Source organism: Macaca fascicularis, chromosome 12 (assembly GCF_037993035.2).
Source record: "Macaca fascicularis isolate 582-1 chromosome 12, T2T-MFA8v1.1".
Taxonomy (NCBI): Eukaryota; Metazoa; Chordata; class Mammalia; order Primates; family Cercopithecidae; genus Macaca; species Macaca fascicularis.
In genome coordinates, this window is record NC_088386.1 from 53851775 (window position 1) to 53867136 (window position 15362).

The window sequence follows — 15362 nt, forward strand, 5'->3', positions numbered from 1 at the left end:
TCAGATGAGCCTTGGCATTTTTTAGCACTAAAGGATTTTAAAATTAAGATATGTATATTATTTTTTAGACATAATGCTATTGCATACTTAATAGACTATAGTATACTGTAAACATAAACTTTTACAGGCACTGGAAAACCAAAAGATTCATGTCACTTTCTTTATTGCAGTATTAGCTTTACTGTAGTGGTCTGGAATCAAACCTGCAATATCTCCAAGGTACACCTGTACCAAAATTCTCTTTGCTTTTGAGATGGGGTCTCACTATGATGCCCAGGCTGGTCTTGAACTCCTTGGCTCAAGCGATCCTCCTACTTCAGCCTCTTGAGTAGCTGACTATAGGTGTGCATGACTGCAGCCAACTCTGTACCAAAATTCTTAACATTTTTATACCATTTAACCCAGTGACAATTTTAGAGAGTTATCCCAAGAAAACATGTACAAAAAGATATCTTTACAAGTTATCTTGTATGATGCCCAGGCTGGTCTTGAACTCCTTGGCTCAAGCGATCCTCCTACTTCAGCCTCTTGAGTAGCTGACTATAGGTGTGCATGACTGCAGCCAACTCTGTACCAAAATTCTTAACATTTTTATACCATTTAACCCAGTGACAATTTTAGAGAGTTATCCCAAGAAAACATGTACAAAAAGATATCTTTACAAGTATGCTTGTAGCTGAATTATCTACTTGAAGAAAAACTGAAAATGACTTTAAAATTAATGATCATAGGCGACTGGTTAAATTAAATTATGAGATACCCATACAATGCAAGGTTTTAAGACAATAGTACTGTAAAAGAAAGCATTATAGTAGACCAATAAAATAGGTTCATTTAAAATATAGTTGAAATAAAAATAGCATATCCTCAAAACTAAGGTATACCTAAACTCTTAGGGTAGTGTTGGTCTTTGGAGTCAGGCTGTGAAAGACTGAATTCCAGGTCCACCACTTATAAACTGGCACCCTCAGCAAATTACTTAAATGGTGGAAAAGACTCAGTATTGTAAAAACGTCAACTCTTCCAAATTGATTTATATGATCTCAACTGAAATCCGAGAAAGTTTTTTTGTGCATGTGAAAATTGGCAAGTTGGTTTAAAAATATGTATAGAAATGCAAGGACAAAGGATAGCCAAGAGAATCTTGATGAAAAGAGCAAAGCTGGAGGATTTATAGTACCATATATCAAGATCCATTATGAAGCCCTAATAATCAAGACTGTTACTGGAGCAAGGATGGGCAAATAGGTCAATGAACAGTATAAAGAGTCTCAAGAAACAGATCCATACATACACGATCACCTGGTTTATGAAGAAGTGAGTCATACTGCTGTGCAGTATGGAAAGAACAGTCTTTAATAAATGGTCCTGGGTCAGTTGGATATCCACATGGAAAAAGTGATTCTTGATCTCCTACTTCCCAACAGTCACATAAATCAATTCCAGATGTACAGAAGATCTAAATGTGAGAGATAAAAATGAACATTTTGGAATAAAACAAAGGAGAACATATTCATGACCTTGGAATTGGCAAAGATTTCTTTTAAAAAAATGTTCATCTTAAATGGAAAATGTAATAAGTTGGGAAATACTAAAATTAAGACCATCTATTCATCCAAAGACATCATTAAGGGAGTGAAAAGGGAGCCTGAAGAGCAGGAAAATCCATTTGCCATATATCTTTTCAAAAGACTTGAATCCAGAATACATATCTATATATTAAAGCATATACAAATTAATGAGAAAAAGGCAGACAACCCAATAAAAAATGGGGCAGAAGACCTCAACAGACACTCCACAATAAAAGGATACCCAAGTGGCCAATAAACATATTAAAATGCGCTCAACTTTATCCATTAGCAAAATTCAATTTAAAACCACAGTGTAATACCTCTATAAACACACTGGGGTAGCTGAAATGAAAAAGATAGAAAATACCAAATGTTGGTAAGAAAGTGGAGCAACCAGAACATTCACACACGGCTGGTGGTAGTGTAAACTGGAACAACTTCTTTAGAAAAAAAAATCACTGGCAGTTCATCTAGTATGACCCAGCCATTATACCTTTTATATACTCAACAGAAATTTGCACATATATTCATCAGAAGATATATATAAGAATGGTCATAGCAGCTCTACCTCTAGTAACCCATGTTAGAAATGACCCACAGCCTGGGCAACAAACAGATACTAGCTCTACGAAAAAAATTAAAAACTAGCCGAGTATGGTGGTGTGTACCTATAGTTCCACCTTCTCAGAAAGCTGAAGTGGGAGGTTGGCTTAAGCCCAGGAGGTCAAGGCTGCAGTGAGCCCTGATCACACCACAGCACTACCTGAAACAAACAAACAAACAAAAAGAAACTACCCAGATGCTATGGTCTGAATGTTGGTGTTTCATGCCCCCACCCCCTGGCTAAATTCATATGCTGAAACTGAATCCCCAATGTGACTGTATTAAGAGTTGGGGCCTCTTAGGAAGTTATTAAGTCATGAGGGCTTCTTACTTCCGAATGGGATTAGTGCCCTTACAAAAGAGATCAAAAGGTGTGTATTTGCCTCTTCCACCATGTGAAGACAGAGCAACAAGGGCCCATCTTTGAGGCAGAGAACAATCCTCATCTTGCCTCATCAAGCTCTCATCGCCAAATGCTGCTGGCACCTCAGGCTTGGACTTCCCAGCCTCCAGAACCATAAGCAATCAATTTCTGAAGTTTATTAATTACCTAGTCTACAGTATTTTGTTATAGTAGCTCAAATGGACTGACACACCAGATATCTACCAAGAGTAGAATAAATTGACATATATTCACAAATTCACTATTATATTTTTGTTGTTGGGAAAAGGGCTGAGAGGGAGAGTATTGAAATATTAATACTAGTGCCGACTTATGTCTAGAAAACTATGCTTCTAGTCCTGTCCAATGGGAAATATGTATAAGGCAAAGTGTGTGTAAACAGCTAGCATCATTCTTGTTTGACATATGTATTAACTTATTTGCTCCAAGTTATATTTTGTAACTGCTAGCTAAGGCTAGTTTGACATGACCAAGTGACAGAGCTGACAAACTTGAATAGAAGTGTTCAGATAATTTTAAAATGAAATCTGAGGCCAGGCACAGTGGCTCACACCTGTAATCCCAGCACTTTGGGAGACCAAGGCAGGTAGATCACGAGGTCAGGAGTTCAAGACCAACCTGGCCAACATGGTAAAACCCTGTCTCTACTAAAAATAAAAAATAAATTAAAAAAAAAAAAGCTGCGCATGGTGGCAGGTGCCTGTAATCCCAGCTACTCAGGAGGCTGAAGCAGGAGAATCACTAGAATCCAGGAGGCAGAGGTTGCAGTGAGCCGAGATCGCACCACTGCCCTCCAGCCTGGGTGACGGAGCAAGACTCCATCTCAAAAAAAACACAATAACAACAACAACCACAAATCTGAATATTTCAATGATAACACACTTTTACACGTAAAAAAGTTGCCATAAAAAAATGATATTATATGCTGGGCGTGGTGGCTCATGCCTGTAATCCCAGCACTCTGTGAGGCTGAGGTGGATGGATGACCTGAGGTCACGAGTTCAAGACCAGCCTGGCCAACATGGTGAAACCCTGTCCCTACTAAAAGTACAAAAAAAAAAAAAATTTAACTGGGCATGGTGATGCATGCCTGTAATTTTAGCTACTTGGGAGGCTGAGGCAGGAGAATCACTTGAACCTGGGAGGTGGAGGTTGCAGTGAGCTGAGATCACACCACTACACTCTAGCCTGAGTGACAGAGAAAGACTCCATCTCAAAAAAAAAAAAATTATAAATGACTATTTAGTGACATATAGCTTACATATAATATTAAAATTCTAAAGCAAGATCAGAGATACAAATAATTCTAATTTTATTTTAAAAGTGTGTGTGTGTGTGTGTGTGTGTGTGTGTGTGGATGTATAATAAATGACAGCAAAGCTATACACCAAAGTGGAGTAGTAGTAATCAATGTGAATAGATTTATTTTTATTTTCTTCTTTGTGTTCCATATTTTATGAATTTTCAGTGAAAGAAATTTTTTTTCTTTTTAAAATTTGTTATGTTTTTATGTTTGGAAATAATCACAGACTTATAGAAAAGTTGCAAGTAGAGTATAAGGAAGTTTATTTTTCTGAAGGAAGGTTCTATTTCAGAGGAAACTGTTGCCCTGATTTCCCATCCCTGCTGAATACTTGAGGGTGTCTTTCCTGCAAACAAGGACATTCTACTACATAACCACAAGACAACTCGCAGCAACAAGAGATTTAACATCGATAATATTACTATCAACCAATCCTCAGATCTCATTCACGTTTTGCCAACGTTCCAATAATGTCCTTTATAGAAAAAGGCTCCAGTTCTGAAACAAGCATTGCATATCGTTGTCATGTCTCCTTAGTCCCCTTCAGCCCAGAATTGCTACTCAGTCTCTGACTTTCAGGATCTTGACACTTTTGAAGATTACATGCCAGTTATTTTGTAGCATGTCCTTCAATTTTGGCTTGTCTGATGTTTCCTCATGACTAGGCCCAGAACATGCATCTGGCAGGAATATCACAGAAGTGATGCTGTGCTCTTCTCATTGCATTACCTGATTTCCCTTTGTCCATTACTGATGCTGTTGACTTTGATTGCTTAATTAAGGTAGTGCCTGTCAGGTTTCTCCACTATAAAGTTACTCTTTCTTCCTACCTGTATTTTGTGGAGAGGTACTTTGAAATTAATGAAGTTTAATTTCTCGTTAAACATGTATGTTTTTGTTTGTTCATATCTGCGTAGATTTGTCTTATTCAATGGTGATGCAGTTTGGTTCTGTGTCCCTACCCAAATCTCATATGGAATTGTAATCCCCAGTGCTGGAGGAGGGGCCTGGTGGGAGGTGATTGAATCATCGGGTGGATTTCTCCCTTGCTGCTCTGTGATAGAGTGAGTTCTCATGAGATCTGTTTGTTTAAAAGCGTGTAGCGCCTCCCCTTTCATTCTTTCTTCCTCCTTCTCCAGTCATGAGAACATTCCTGCCTTCCCTTCACCTTCTGCCATGATCGCAAGTTTCCTGAAGCTGCCCCAGCCGTGTTTTCTGTACAGCCTGTGGAACTGCAAGTCAATGAAACCTCTCTTCTTTATAAATTACCCACTCTCAAGTAGGTCTTTATAGTAATGCAAGAAGGGACCAAAACAAATGGGTTACAATCTGTTACTGTATTTATTTGTTTTCATGCTCAAATTATCCCAAATTTGGCCAGTGGAAACCCCTTCAAGCTGGTTTCTGTGCTCTATGTCTTTAAACAACAATACCCATTCATTAGCTCGCAGTTCTGCACGTTGGAAGTCTGGCATGGTGTGACTTTGCTCAGAGTTTGATAAAGCTGAAATCAGGGTATCACCTGGCTGAGTTATTTTCCAGAACCTTAAGGGAAAACCCATTTTCCAGCTCATTCTTATAGTCAGTCAAATTCAGTTACTTGTAGCTATTGGACTGAAGTTCCCACTTCTTGCTCACTGTCAGCCAGGGACAGTTGTCAGTGACCACAGTTGTTTGCATTCCTCATGTGGCCCTGTCCATCTTCAAAGGCAGCCATGGAATATCACCCTCATGCCAATTCCTTCTCATGCTTTGGATCTCTAATTTTCTCTAGATCTAAATTTAAAGGGCTCTTGTGACAAGATCAGGCCTACTTGGATAATCTCCCCTATTTTGAGATCAACTATCAGGAACCTTAATTACATCTCTAAATCTCTTGCCATATAATGTAACACAGTCATGGCAGAGATAGCTCAACATATTCACGCTACTGGGAATCACACAGACCATATGTGCTAGAGGGCAGGAAATCTTGGGGGCCCTCCTAGAATTATACTACACATGTAAAGTACTAAAAAAGGGCATGGCACATAGCACTATACATGTACTAACTGATATTATTATGTATAATTGAGCAAATTCACAGACATCTTTTTTTTTTTAATTTATTTATTATTATTATACTTTAAGTTGTAGGGTACATGTGCATAACGTGCAGGTTTGTTACATATGTATACTTGTGCCATGTTGGTGTGCTGCACCCATCAACTCATCATTTACATCAGGTATAACTCCCAATGCAATCCCTCCCCCCTCCCCCCTCCCCATGATAGGCCCCTGTGTGTGATGTTCCCCTTCCTGAGTCCAAGTGATCTCTCACAGACATCTTTAAAATAGCAATGCCACAGCAACGACAAGGGCAGAGCAAAATAACATTCCAATGAAACATTAAGGAAATAGGCATTGGTAGAAACTTCTGGCAATTTGCTTAAATGTATATAGAAATCCCAGTACTTCCATTTCTAGGAATTCATCCAAATGATATAATCAAAGGTATACACAAAGATATATAAAAGAAGATATTAATTGCAGTTAAGCTTCTGTGGCATGTTACAATTGGTCTTAGCCTCCTGACATTGCTATAGGTCAAACAAGGCATCTGGCAACTTCTTAGGGAGACCCAGCCTTCTTCCTGGAATGTGAGGTGGCTTTTCGCAAGATAGGGTCTCTTGAAAAGCAAGAGAGCATACCCTGTTACCATCTGTCTATGATAACATCTAGGTCACGCCTATCTGCCAAAACAAGGGCATCCTCGGAAGGAAGCCTCTGCACTGTCTCCCTGGTTTTCTGTGCTACAGCTTCATCCAAGCCCTAAAGTGCAAAATAGTGGGGTGTGGCCTCTCACTCCTAATGTGTTGTCCCTTTTATACTAAATTGGTTATATTATACTCTCAGCCAAGATTCTAGAGTATGGCTTTTGCTTGGTTTTAGCAACAATATGAAGCATTCCAGAGTACAAAGTATGTATCCGCGGTTGGGGGGCAGTGCGGGGAGTTGATGCAGGAGGTAATTACTAAGAGACCACCTGTTGCATACATTATAACACTATAAAACAGCTGCTATTAGTCTCATTTTTCAGGTGAAAAAACGGAGGCTCAAAGAGGTTAAGCAACTTGTTCAAGGATGCACCTTTAGAAAATGGGGAAACCATGTTTTGAAACAACTGGTTTCACCCTTTTTACCATACCAGTAATTGCTATTAATTTCTGAGATTGTGTATTTATTTTCAAAGCTCACCAAGAAATGTTCACAATTAGTCTAGTTTCAAAACTACTGCAGTAACCATCTCTGCTTCCCTGTACCTGAAGGCAAATTAACCATATACAGTGTGGTTGCAATACAGATTAATTTTTCTCCTAAGTATTTTTTCAGCTGTAGCCTCCCATAACTTAAATTTCAAACTAACAGATGTACTACAAGTTCAGCTTGAACAATTTTTTCCCATCATCTCAACCCAAAGAGAGATGCTCCAAACTCCATAATCTTTGGAACTATCATCTTTTCGTAGATTCAACAACCAGGCTAGTTTTCTCTACCTCATACTATTCTCTGACACGATTCTTGACTTTTTAAAAAATCAATGCCTAGGGGCCCTGAAGTCACCAAGTTGTCCATTTCTCCTTCAGGGACCTTTCCTTCATCTTTTCCATACTCCTTCCTACATATTCTACCTTCCCCCATATTCAATCTGCATTCACCTTCATTCGCCTTTAATTTTCACCCATTTCTAGCTCCAACAATCTGCCCCATTCTTGTCCTAGTTTTTGCCAGTGAATCTCTGTCAATCAATTCAAACTCATGGTTACATTCTAGCCATATAACAAGTGTCTTTGCAGGGACAAAAATGGGACTATAAAAAATACATATAAGGTGTGGAGTTCTGTGTTCTTTTGAAACCTTTCTTTAAACGTTTCCTTTCTTTCTCTCTGTCACAACGTAATTTTCTAGGCTCTTCTGGGTCTTTGCTGGTCACAGTCCAGACCAAATATTTTTCCAAGGAGCTCTGGTTCCTTGGAGAATGGCATTAGAAGGCAAAATCTGGGCACTAGATGGTCATTGAGATGTCACTACTTCTAGGCCCACCCAGTAGGCAAAGCTAGAAAACACAGGCCCACACATTTATATCTATATCTATGAATATACACTGATATCTCCAACTGCAATACAACAATGTAGGGTTCATTATAGTTTTCTCCTCTCCTATATTTGTAACTTCCTTCTCCAACAGTGAGAAGCCCAGCTGCCATTAACTTTTCATCTTTTATTTGATCAACTCCCTATATAAAATCTCATCCCTCATCTATAATACCACCTCTCTTCTACACAGATGCCTCCCTTATCCCATTTGGGTCCCAACAGCCCATAGCAGGTACTTCCCTGCCCTCACTCACATGAGCTACAATATTCCATGGCAGATTCTACCCTTCCAAATATACTTTGTCCTCACTCTGACTCCCCATTCTGCCCCCTACCCCACTGCATGAACATGCTTCCCAGTCCAGTTGAGTTTCAAAACCCCACGTCAGGCTGTCCCTCCATGATGATGCTCTTCTCACTCTGCTTGGGCAATGACACACCCATTCATGGTACCTCTTTCACCCCCACCTTGCTTGAGCTCTGACACCCATATCAGGCTTCCCTTACACATAAACGTGATCCTTAACCGCATTGGTTTCTGACCCACTGAAGGTCAGCCTTCCTAAACAATGCCCTCTTTTCCCCTTTTTGGGCTCCAACACCATAGTTCGGGCCACTGCAGTTCCCTCCCAGTTCCAGTGTAGAGACCAGCACTGTTCTGCTCCTTATAATGGATTTAGGACTGAAAGTTTAGGAAGGGAGAAAGAAGAGAAGGAAATTGGGTAGAGGAAACATTGTTTTCTTCCTATATGGATAATGCACACCAACAGAAATTCTCTAATTTATTGCTATTATGGCTTAACAGTTTTCTATTGACAACTCTAAAAATGTTTGATACACAAATTCCTTCTAAAAGTAGTCATACCCTTAGAATAGAAGCCAGTCAACATTTTCCAAAGTCTTGTTATTCCAAGAAATTGAAACCCATATTCACCAAATTAATGAAAGCAGTTACTTTTTAAGTCCTCATAATTATGGGTAACCAATGACAAAGGCAGGGGACAGTACCCATTATCCCCACCAGGAAGGAAAAGGTCACAGTACTCAAGAGCATGAACTCTGGAGCTAGAGTGGGGGATTCAAAACCCAGGTCTAACGCCCTTGGCAAGTTCCTTAACTTATTTGTGTTTATGTTTTTCTATCTTTATTTTATCTATTTATTTATTTTGAGATGGATTTTCACTCTTGTCGCCCAGGCTGGAGTGCAATGGTGCAATCTTGGCTCACTGCAACCTCTACCGCCTGGGTTCAAGCAATTCTCCTGGCCCAGCCTCCCAAGTAGCTGGGACTACAGATGCCCACCACCACACCCAGCTAATTTTTATATTTTTAGTAGAGACAGGGTTTCACCATGTTGGCCAGGCTGGTCTCGAATACCTGACCTCAGGTGATTGACCCGCCTGGGCCTCCCAAAGTGCTGGCATTACAGGCGTGAGCCACCATGCCCGGCCTCTTCCTGTCTTTAAAATGAGGAAAATAGTAATACTTTCTAGAGTTGTGAGGATTATAGCAGATAATACATAAAAACTTCTTAGAAGATATCTGGTGTCAAAAATATCATCTGAAAATATTATTTATTAACGTTATTACAAAGATAGTCGCAGATGCCTGAAAACATGTCCAGAGGTTCTGTGATTCTTAGAGGCTGATTTGAGAAGCAATATATTAAAATGTAGATACTGTCTTGGCACTAATGTCATAAATCTACGGACACAAAAATAGGCATCAATGTCATATGGATGGATTTAAACTACACATGCTCTTCCTTAAAAATTATGTTTGAAACTAACACAAAATATTTAAATTCTCATAGAGAACTTGAAAACCTCACAGCATATGTTGGTGGCCCCCAGTATGAGAAACACGTTTGTATAACATAATAACATATTTTTCATTCTCTCTATGACTCGAGGAAATACATAAAAAGACCAAATAGTCCTTCAATGAATTTGGTTTTAGCCAGAACTCCTTTCAACTATTTTAAATAAATAAAACACAAAACAAGAATGAAAAAGAAACAAAACAAAATCAAATGAAGTTTATGTATGACAGAATTCATGCTAATTTACTGCAGAACATGACAAAACTGTGATAAAGTCAATGGGGCTGATCCCAGATCAACTTCAATTCTCAATTCACATTCTCTTAAAAGAAGGGCCAGATAATTACTCTTTCAAAAGCACTTATCCATGTCTTCACAAACTAATTAAAGTAAAACTTCATCTTTCTTCATTTTAAAATCATTTCACCATGGAGCTAAGTGAAAAATGCTCTGTAGGACTACAACATTATCTATTTATTTGTAAAGATGTCCTCTTTGATTAGAATTCATCCTGCTCTCTCTCTGACTTTATTTGTAATTATTTTCTCAAGATTCAAAATGTATTTCCAAGACAATTTTTGCACATTAAAAAAATTCAGCACAAAAGTTTAAGTATAGTAGTGCAGATGAAATGTCCTGCTCTAAATTAGTCTTACACTTCCTTTGGTCATTTTAAAATGCTATTGTCAAATCCGACTCAGGGCAGGCTTTGCACTGGCTGCTGGAGGAGTAGAAGCCTTAATTGCCTTTCCAGAAACAGAAAAGAAAGATTATATTGGTAATTCCCATGCTTCAATATGTATGTACCTTTTTACTGATCAAGGTCATTTCTTAGCACTTGCATCAGAGAAAATTCTAGCCTAATGACTGAAGGTGTCCCACTTTACAAAAGAAGTTATTTTAAGAACTTCTACCCTATATGCTGCTTAGGACTACACTAGATATAAAATAACTGCCTTTTGTCCTTTAGTGAAAACAATTTGAAAGTACAAGGAAGACTAAAACAGCTATGGTTTATATAATCTTGAAATTTACACATTATATGGCTCAATTCCTCTCAGACAAAAAGTTGGAAGGGGATTCTCTGGGAAACAAGTCTTCAGTCAAGACAAAGGGATAGAAGGACCAAACGACATACCAAGACACAAAGACCAGGAAAGCTAAGAGCCAAATAGGCCAGGAAGAGAGTTAAGAAGTGAGAAAGACTGGGCCAAGAGTCCAAGTTTGGAATTAAGGAAATGATGCTGAGAAAGAACAGATGGGGATAAAAGTGGGAGACTCAAAAAAGAGTGGTGGGGCTGCAAATTAATTGTTACAGCAGAAATTTCTGAAACTCATTTTAAATAGCCAAACTCTTGTAAACAAAATTCCTTCTCCAAAATTTTAAATTTGAGGCCAAAGAAAGCCTGAAGTCAGTCTTTAACCAGTGACTAGGGATCTAAGATGTACTAAAGCTTAACAGCTGTCATAAGTTATGTTTCCCACTGAAAAAACTGGTCTGCAGTGAGCATGAAGCCAACATGCTGAGAGATGAAAAGGTGATGTTTATTCTGGGACCCAGGCTGCATTCTAGCCTTTCCCTGATGTCTTTTGCTCTACCTTTTTTGGTATTTCTAAGCCAATAAATCTTTTTTTTTTTCTTAAGGTAGATTGCATTGTAACTAAGAATCCTGACAAATAACACTCCAGCAGCATAAAGGTTCGACAGAAAGCAGTTTGCTATTGGCAGAACGACTCAGCATCTCCACAGAGCACCAAGGTTCCCCAGATCAGAAACTGAAAACACTGCCCTATACAATATTATTTGAGACTTATCTTTATGGGCAGGCAAAGGTGTAATACATGGCTAGTGCCAGGGGTGAACATACACATACTTCATTCATTCATTTGACAAAATATTTGTTGTATTCTTATTACATGCTAGGCACTCTACTATGCATGGAGGGGCTACAATGGTGAGTGAAAGGATATACTTCTTGCTTTCATGGTGCTTACTGTCAGTGGCCTCTTGTGATTATGAAGAGTGAATTACAGAAGGGCAAGCTCCATTTGTTATTGATGGTTGCAACTCTTTCCCAATAATGCAATAAAAAATATTTGTGCTCAAAATATATATTCTATATTTATCATGAACATTTAATTAAAAGATCAGTATTACTTGTGAAATGCCTATATTACTACTCCTAAAACATATACGGTAACCTTATAACTATCATAAAATTTTAGAGAACGTTTAATCAAGATGACACAGATGAATTAAACATTTGCTACCTAAGTAATGAGGCTTTATTTTCTACTACTAGATGCTGAAATTGTTCTGCTCTATTAAAATATTAGAAAAATATCTTTCCTTATTTCTGAAAACACAAGTATATTGCTAGTCCATATTGCTTGCCTCAGCACTTATTATTATTTATTAATAAAAATAATTAACGGATCCCTCTATTAGGAACCCACAACATCCAAGGATAAGTAATTCTTAAAAAGTAAAACAATTGAGTCCTAAGGTGAAATTTGTATTGCAATATCATGACATGAATTAGAGAGATTCTTTTCACTTATACTGAAGGATGAGGCCTGGGCTTGCAGAATTATGTAAGTAAAGTTGTAATCATTTATCAGAAAATAGCTTTGGGACTGTGATTACACAGACATAAGCAAAATCACTCAGTAATTCAGGTGAGCATTTCAGGCAATAAAGCTTCCTTGGTAACAGGGGCACAAGTGGTGGTGTGAGGGGATGAGACCTGGAGGAGGATCTGAAAAAGAGGGGGCAGTTTTAGGGTAAAATCAAATGAAGGACAGTCCCTGATTCTTCCCAACGGGCAGTATCTCTCTTTCCCCATGAGACAGGAAGTGATGACTTCACCAGATAAATTCACGCTGCAGTAGGGTCATAATTTCACTGCATACTCAGACATAAATCCACTTTCCGCATCTGAGTCATCAGATTCTTTCATCTTGGTTTGTCACCTCTAGTTGGATATTATACCAGGTAGAGTCCTCTGCAGAACACTCCCCGACCTATACTTGTTCTTCTGTTGATTTATTCACTCATTCAATATTTACTGAGCACATAATATGGTCCATTCATTGTGCTAGGTGCTTGAGCTACAAAGATGAAAACAATACAGTCTCTACTCAACTCTGGGCATTCATCTCTAAATTCATAGTGGTGGTCTGTTACTTTTTATTACATATGCCTACTAATATACTTTTTAGCATGTTCTGTCAATAATGAATATTTATTACAGGTTGAGCATCCTAATCTCAAAATGCTCCAAAATTTGAAACTTTTGAGCACCAATATGATATTCAAAAATTGTCCACTGGAGGAGTATTTTAGATTTTAGATTTTTGGATTTGGGATGTTCAACTGGTAAGTATAATGCAAATATTCCAAAATCCAAAATTCAGAATACTTCTGGTCCCAAGCATTTTGGATAAAGGATACTAAACCTATATTTGTAAACTATTATAATTATTGTAAATTATTTGCATTACTATATACTATATAAATTATTTGTATTGCTATATTACTTTCATCTACTCTCTCAGGGCAAAATAAACCCTTAAGATAATGTTACTAGACAGCAATAGTGAAATACAGATATAAATCTATATTTTAAATTATCTGAGTCATTTTAAATCTTCTATAAGATGTTATTGGATTGCTACCATTGCTGTTACTGTGATGGGCCTGATGTCAGAGACACTGCATATGACTTCACACAACCACATGCCACGCTATTGCTGACAAAGTCTTCGTAGCGGTATAAGGAGTCAGCTCTGACTTTTTCCTGTCATGTGTTGTGCTTACATTACAAGTATTATCTACAAGTCAGGGTGTTTTTGTAGGAATGTATTTAAGATACTTGTCCATCCTGTGAAGGTAGTTTTAGTTTAAAAAAAAAAAAGTTAACGTAATCTGTAAATCCTCTTAAAATCAGATAAAAATAACTATAACATTTTATAATATGCTGAATATGAGCAAATGTGTGAGAGCAAACGTGGAATAATGGCGGGACTGAGTGAAGGTGCCAGGATGGATGTATACGTGAAAGATTAGAAAAGCTTACTGTATTGCCTTAGATTTCAAATCAATATAAATAGGTCTAACACTGCCTGGATCATCTTGTACTCTTCATGAAGGAATTCTGGTCTGTGGAGTGAGGCAGAGATCATGGTATCGTAGCTATGCTACTGGAGCACAAAAGGCAGACAGCCTAATTTTGCTTAGGATGGAGGGCCAAGGTGAAAAAAGATAGACAGGTGATACATAAGGTGAGTCTTTAACAACAGTCTCTAACCCCTTCACCAATTATAGGGAAAGAGAAGACCTTAGAAAACAGAGATATTTGAGTGAAGGGGCTACAAGGGTGGGATATGTTTGAAGTAGTACAAGCAAGCAATTCTGTGTGACTACAGGTTAGGCGGCCAAGTGGGCAGCCTCAGATATAGACAGAGAAAAAAACTGATAAAAAGAGGATTGACAGAAATCTGCTGATGCCAAGAACACTGATGGCTTCAATTCCGAAAAGGGCAGCCAAAATTAAATAGATGAGCTGACAAGAGAGCAGAACACAGAGGTGGATGGATTTTTAAAGAGAAATCATTGAGGAACATGTCATATTAAAAGACACTGCTATAGAAAGGCTTTCTTGGGAACTAAATAAATGGGTCTTTTCTCCAACAGTATTACAAAGAATAGAACAGTTTCACCCATAAAAGTCTTTCCTAGTACCAGATATCTGTGGGATAGACAAATGGAATAATTATATAACAAATTTGATTTTAAAGGATGTGATTGTCATTTTGCCTTTAATGACCAAAGAGCCTTCTGAGTTCCTAGACCCTAATATTCTTCTTTGTAGAGCTCTTACTCTTCAATACCAGTAAGGGATTCTGAGGACTGACCAAAGAGGTGTGTTTAACGTTCAAATGGGTAAGTCAGTATCACCTGACTCATTCCACTTACAACCAATGTTCACCAGTTTTGAGTTTATTTACAGAGGGTAAAGCTTAGTTATTATACACTAATAAATGGAAAATATTTGCATATATTCTACTCCTGAAAAATTCAGAATTTGCAGAGAGACAGTATACTATAGTAAGGCAAAGCAACAATTACCAATGACAAATAAATAGGGAAATGAGTTGAGGATCCCAAGCTGCATCTGAACCAAATGAAATAACAAAATTTTTCATAGCTGATATCCAAAATGAACAAAAAGGGAAAGAAAATAGAACTATTCTGAGACTTCTGAAAAGTTGGGAGATAGGATTCAGGTTACAAGAAGGCAGGAGGAAACTCTAGCAAGGCTTGCATAGTAAACATTTGGGGCTGTTTTGGGCAAAGCTGTCTAATAAATAACAGTCAGTGCTAAGGTTTAACAGATGTCAGGGAATTCTGAGCATTGAATCACCCTGAATTCTTCCGAATTCTCATTCTCACTTCCAGAAGGAAAAAAAAACTGTGGAGAAACCCCACATTCCTTGGGGCTTCAGGAGTAGGGAGAAGGA

General features: G+C 38.1%; 1 protein-coding gene across 25 annotated transcripts in view; it reads right to left on the bottom strand.

The window, feature by feature from the left end:
• CCDC148 (coiled-coil domain containing 148) overlaps positions 1–15362 on the bottom strand; it is a 279411-nt gene that overhangs the window by 205523 nt on the left and 58526 nt on the right. For 12 of the 25 annotated variants that reach the window (XR_012421116.1, XR_010579884.2, XM_065525533.2 and 9 more), the window contains one exon: positions 1303–1459. The exons of 10 other annotated variants lie outside the window; for them this stretch is intronic. Coding sequence is in view for 6 of the 15 variants with exons in the window: in XM_065525533.2 (XP_065381605.1) it covers positions 1303–1459 (157 nt within the window). In the remaining 9 variants the exon portion in view is untranslated. Of the gene's footprint in view, positions 1–1294; positions 1460–15362 lie in introns of those variants that run through there. 3 more of the 25 variants (XM_074009179.1, XM_074009176.1, XM_015432230.4) reach the window with 1 other exon arrangement.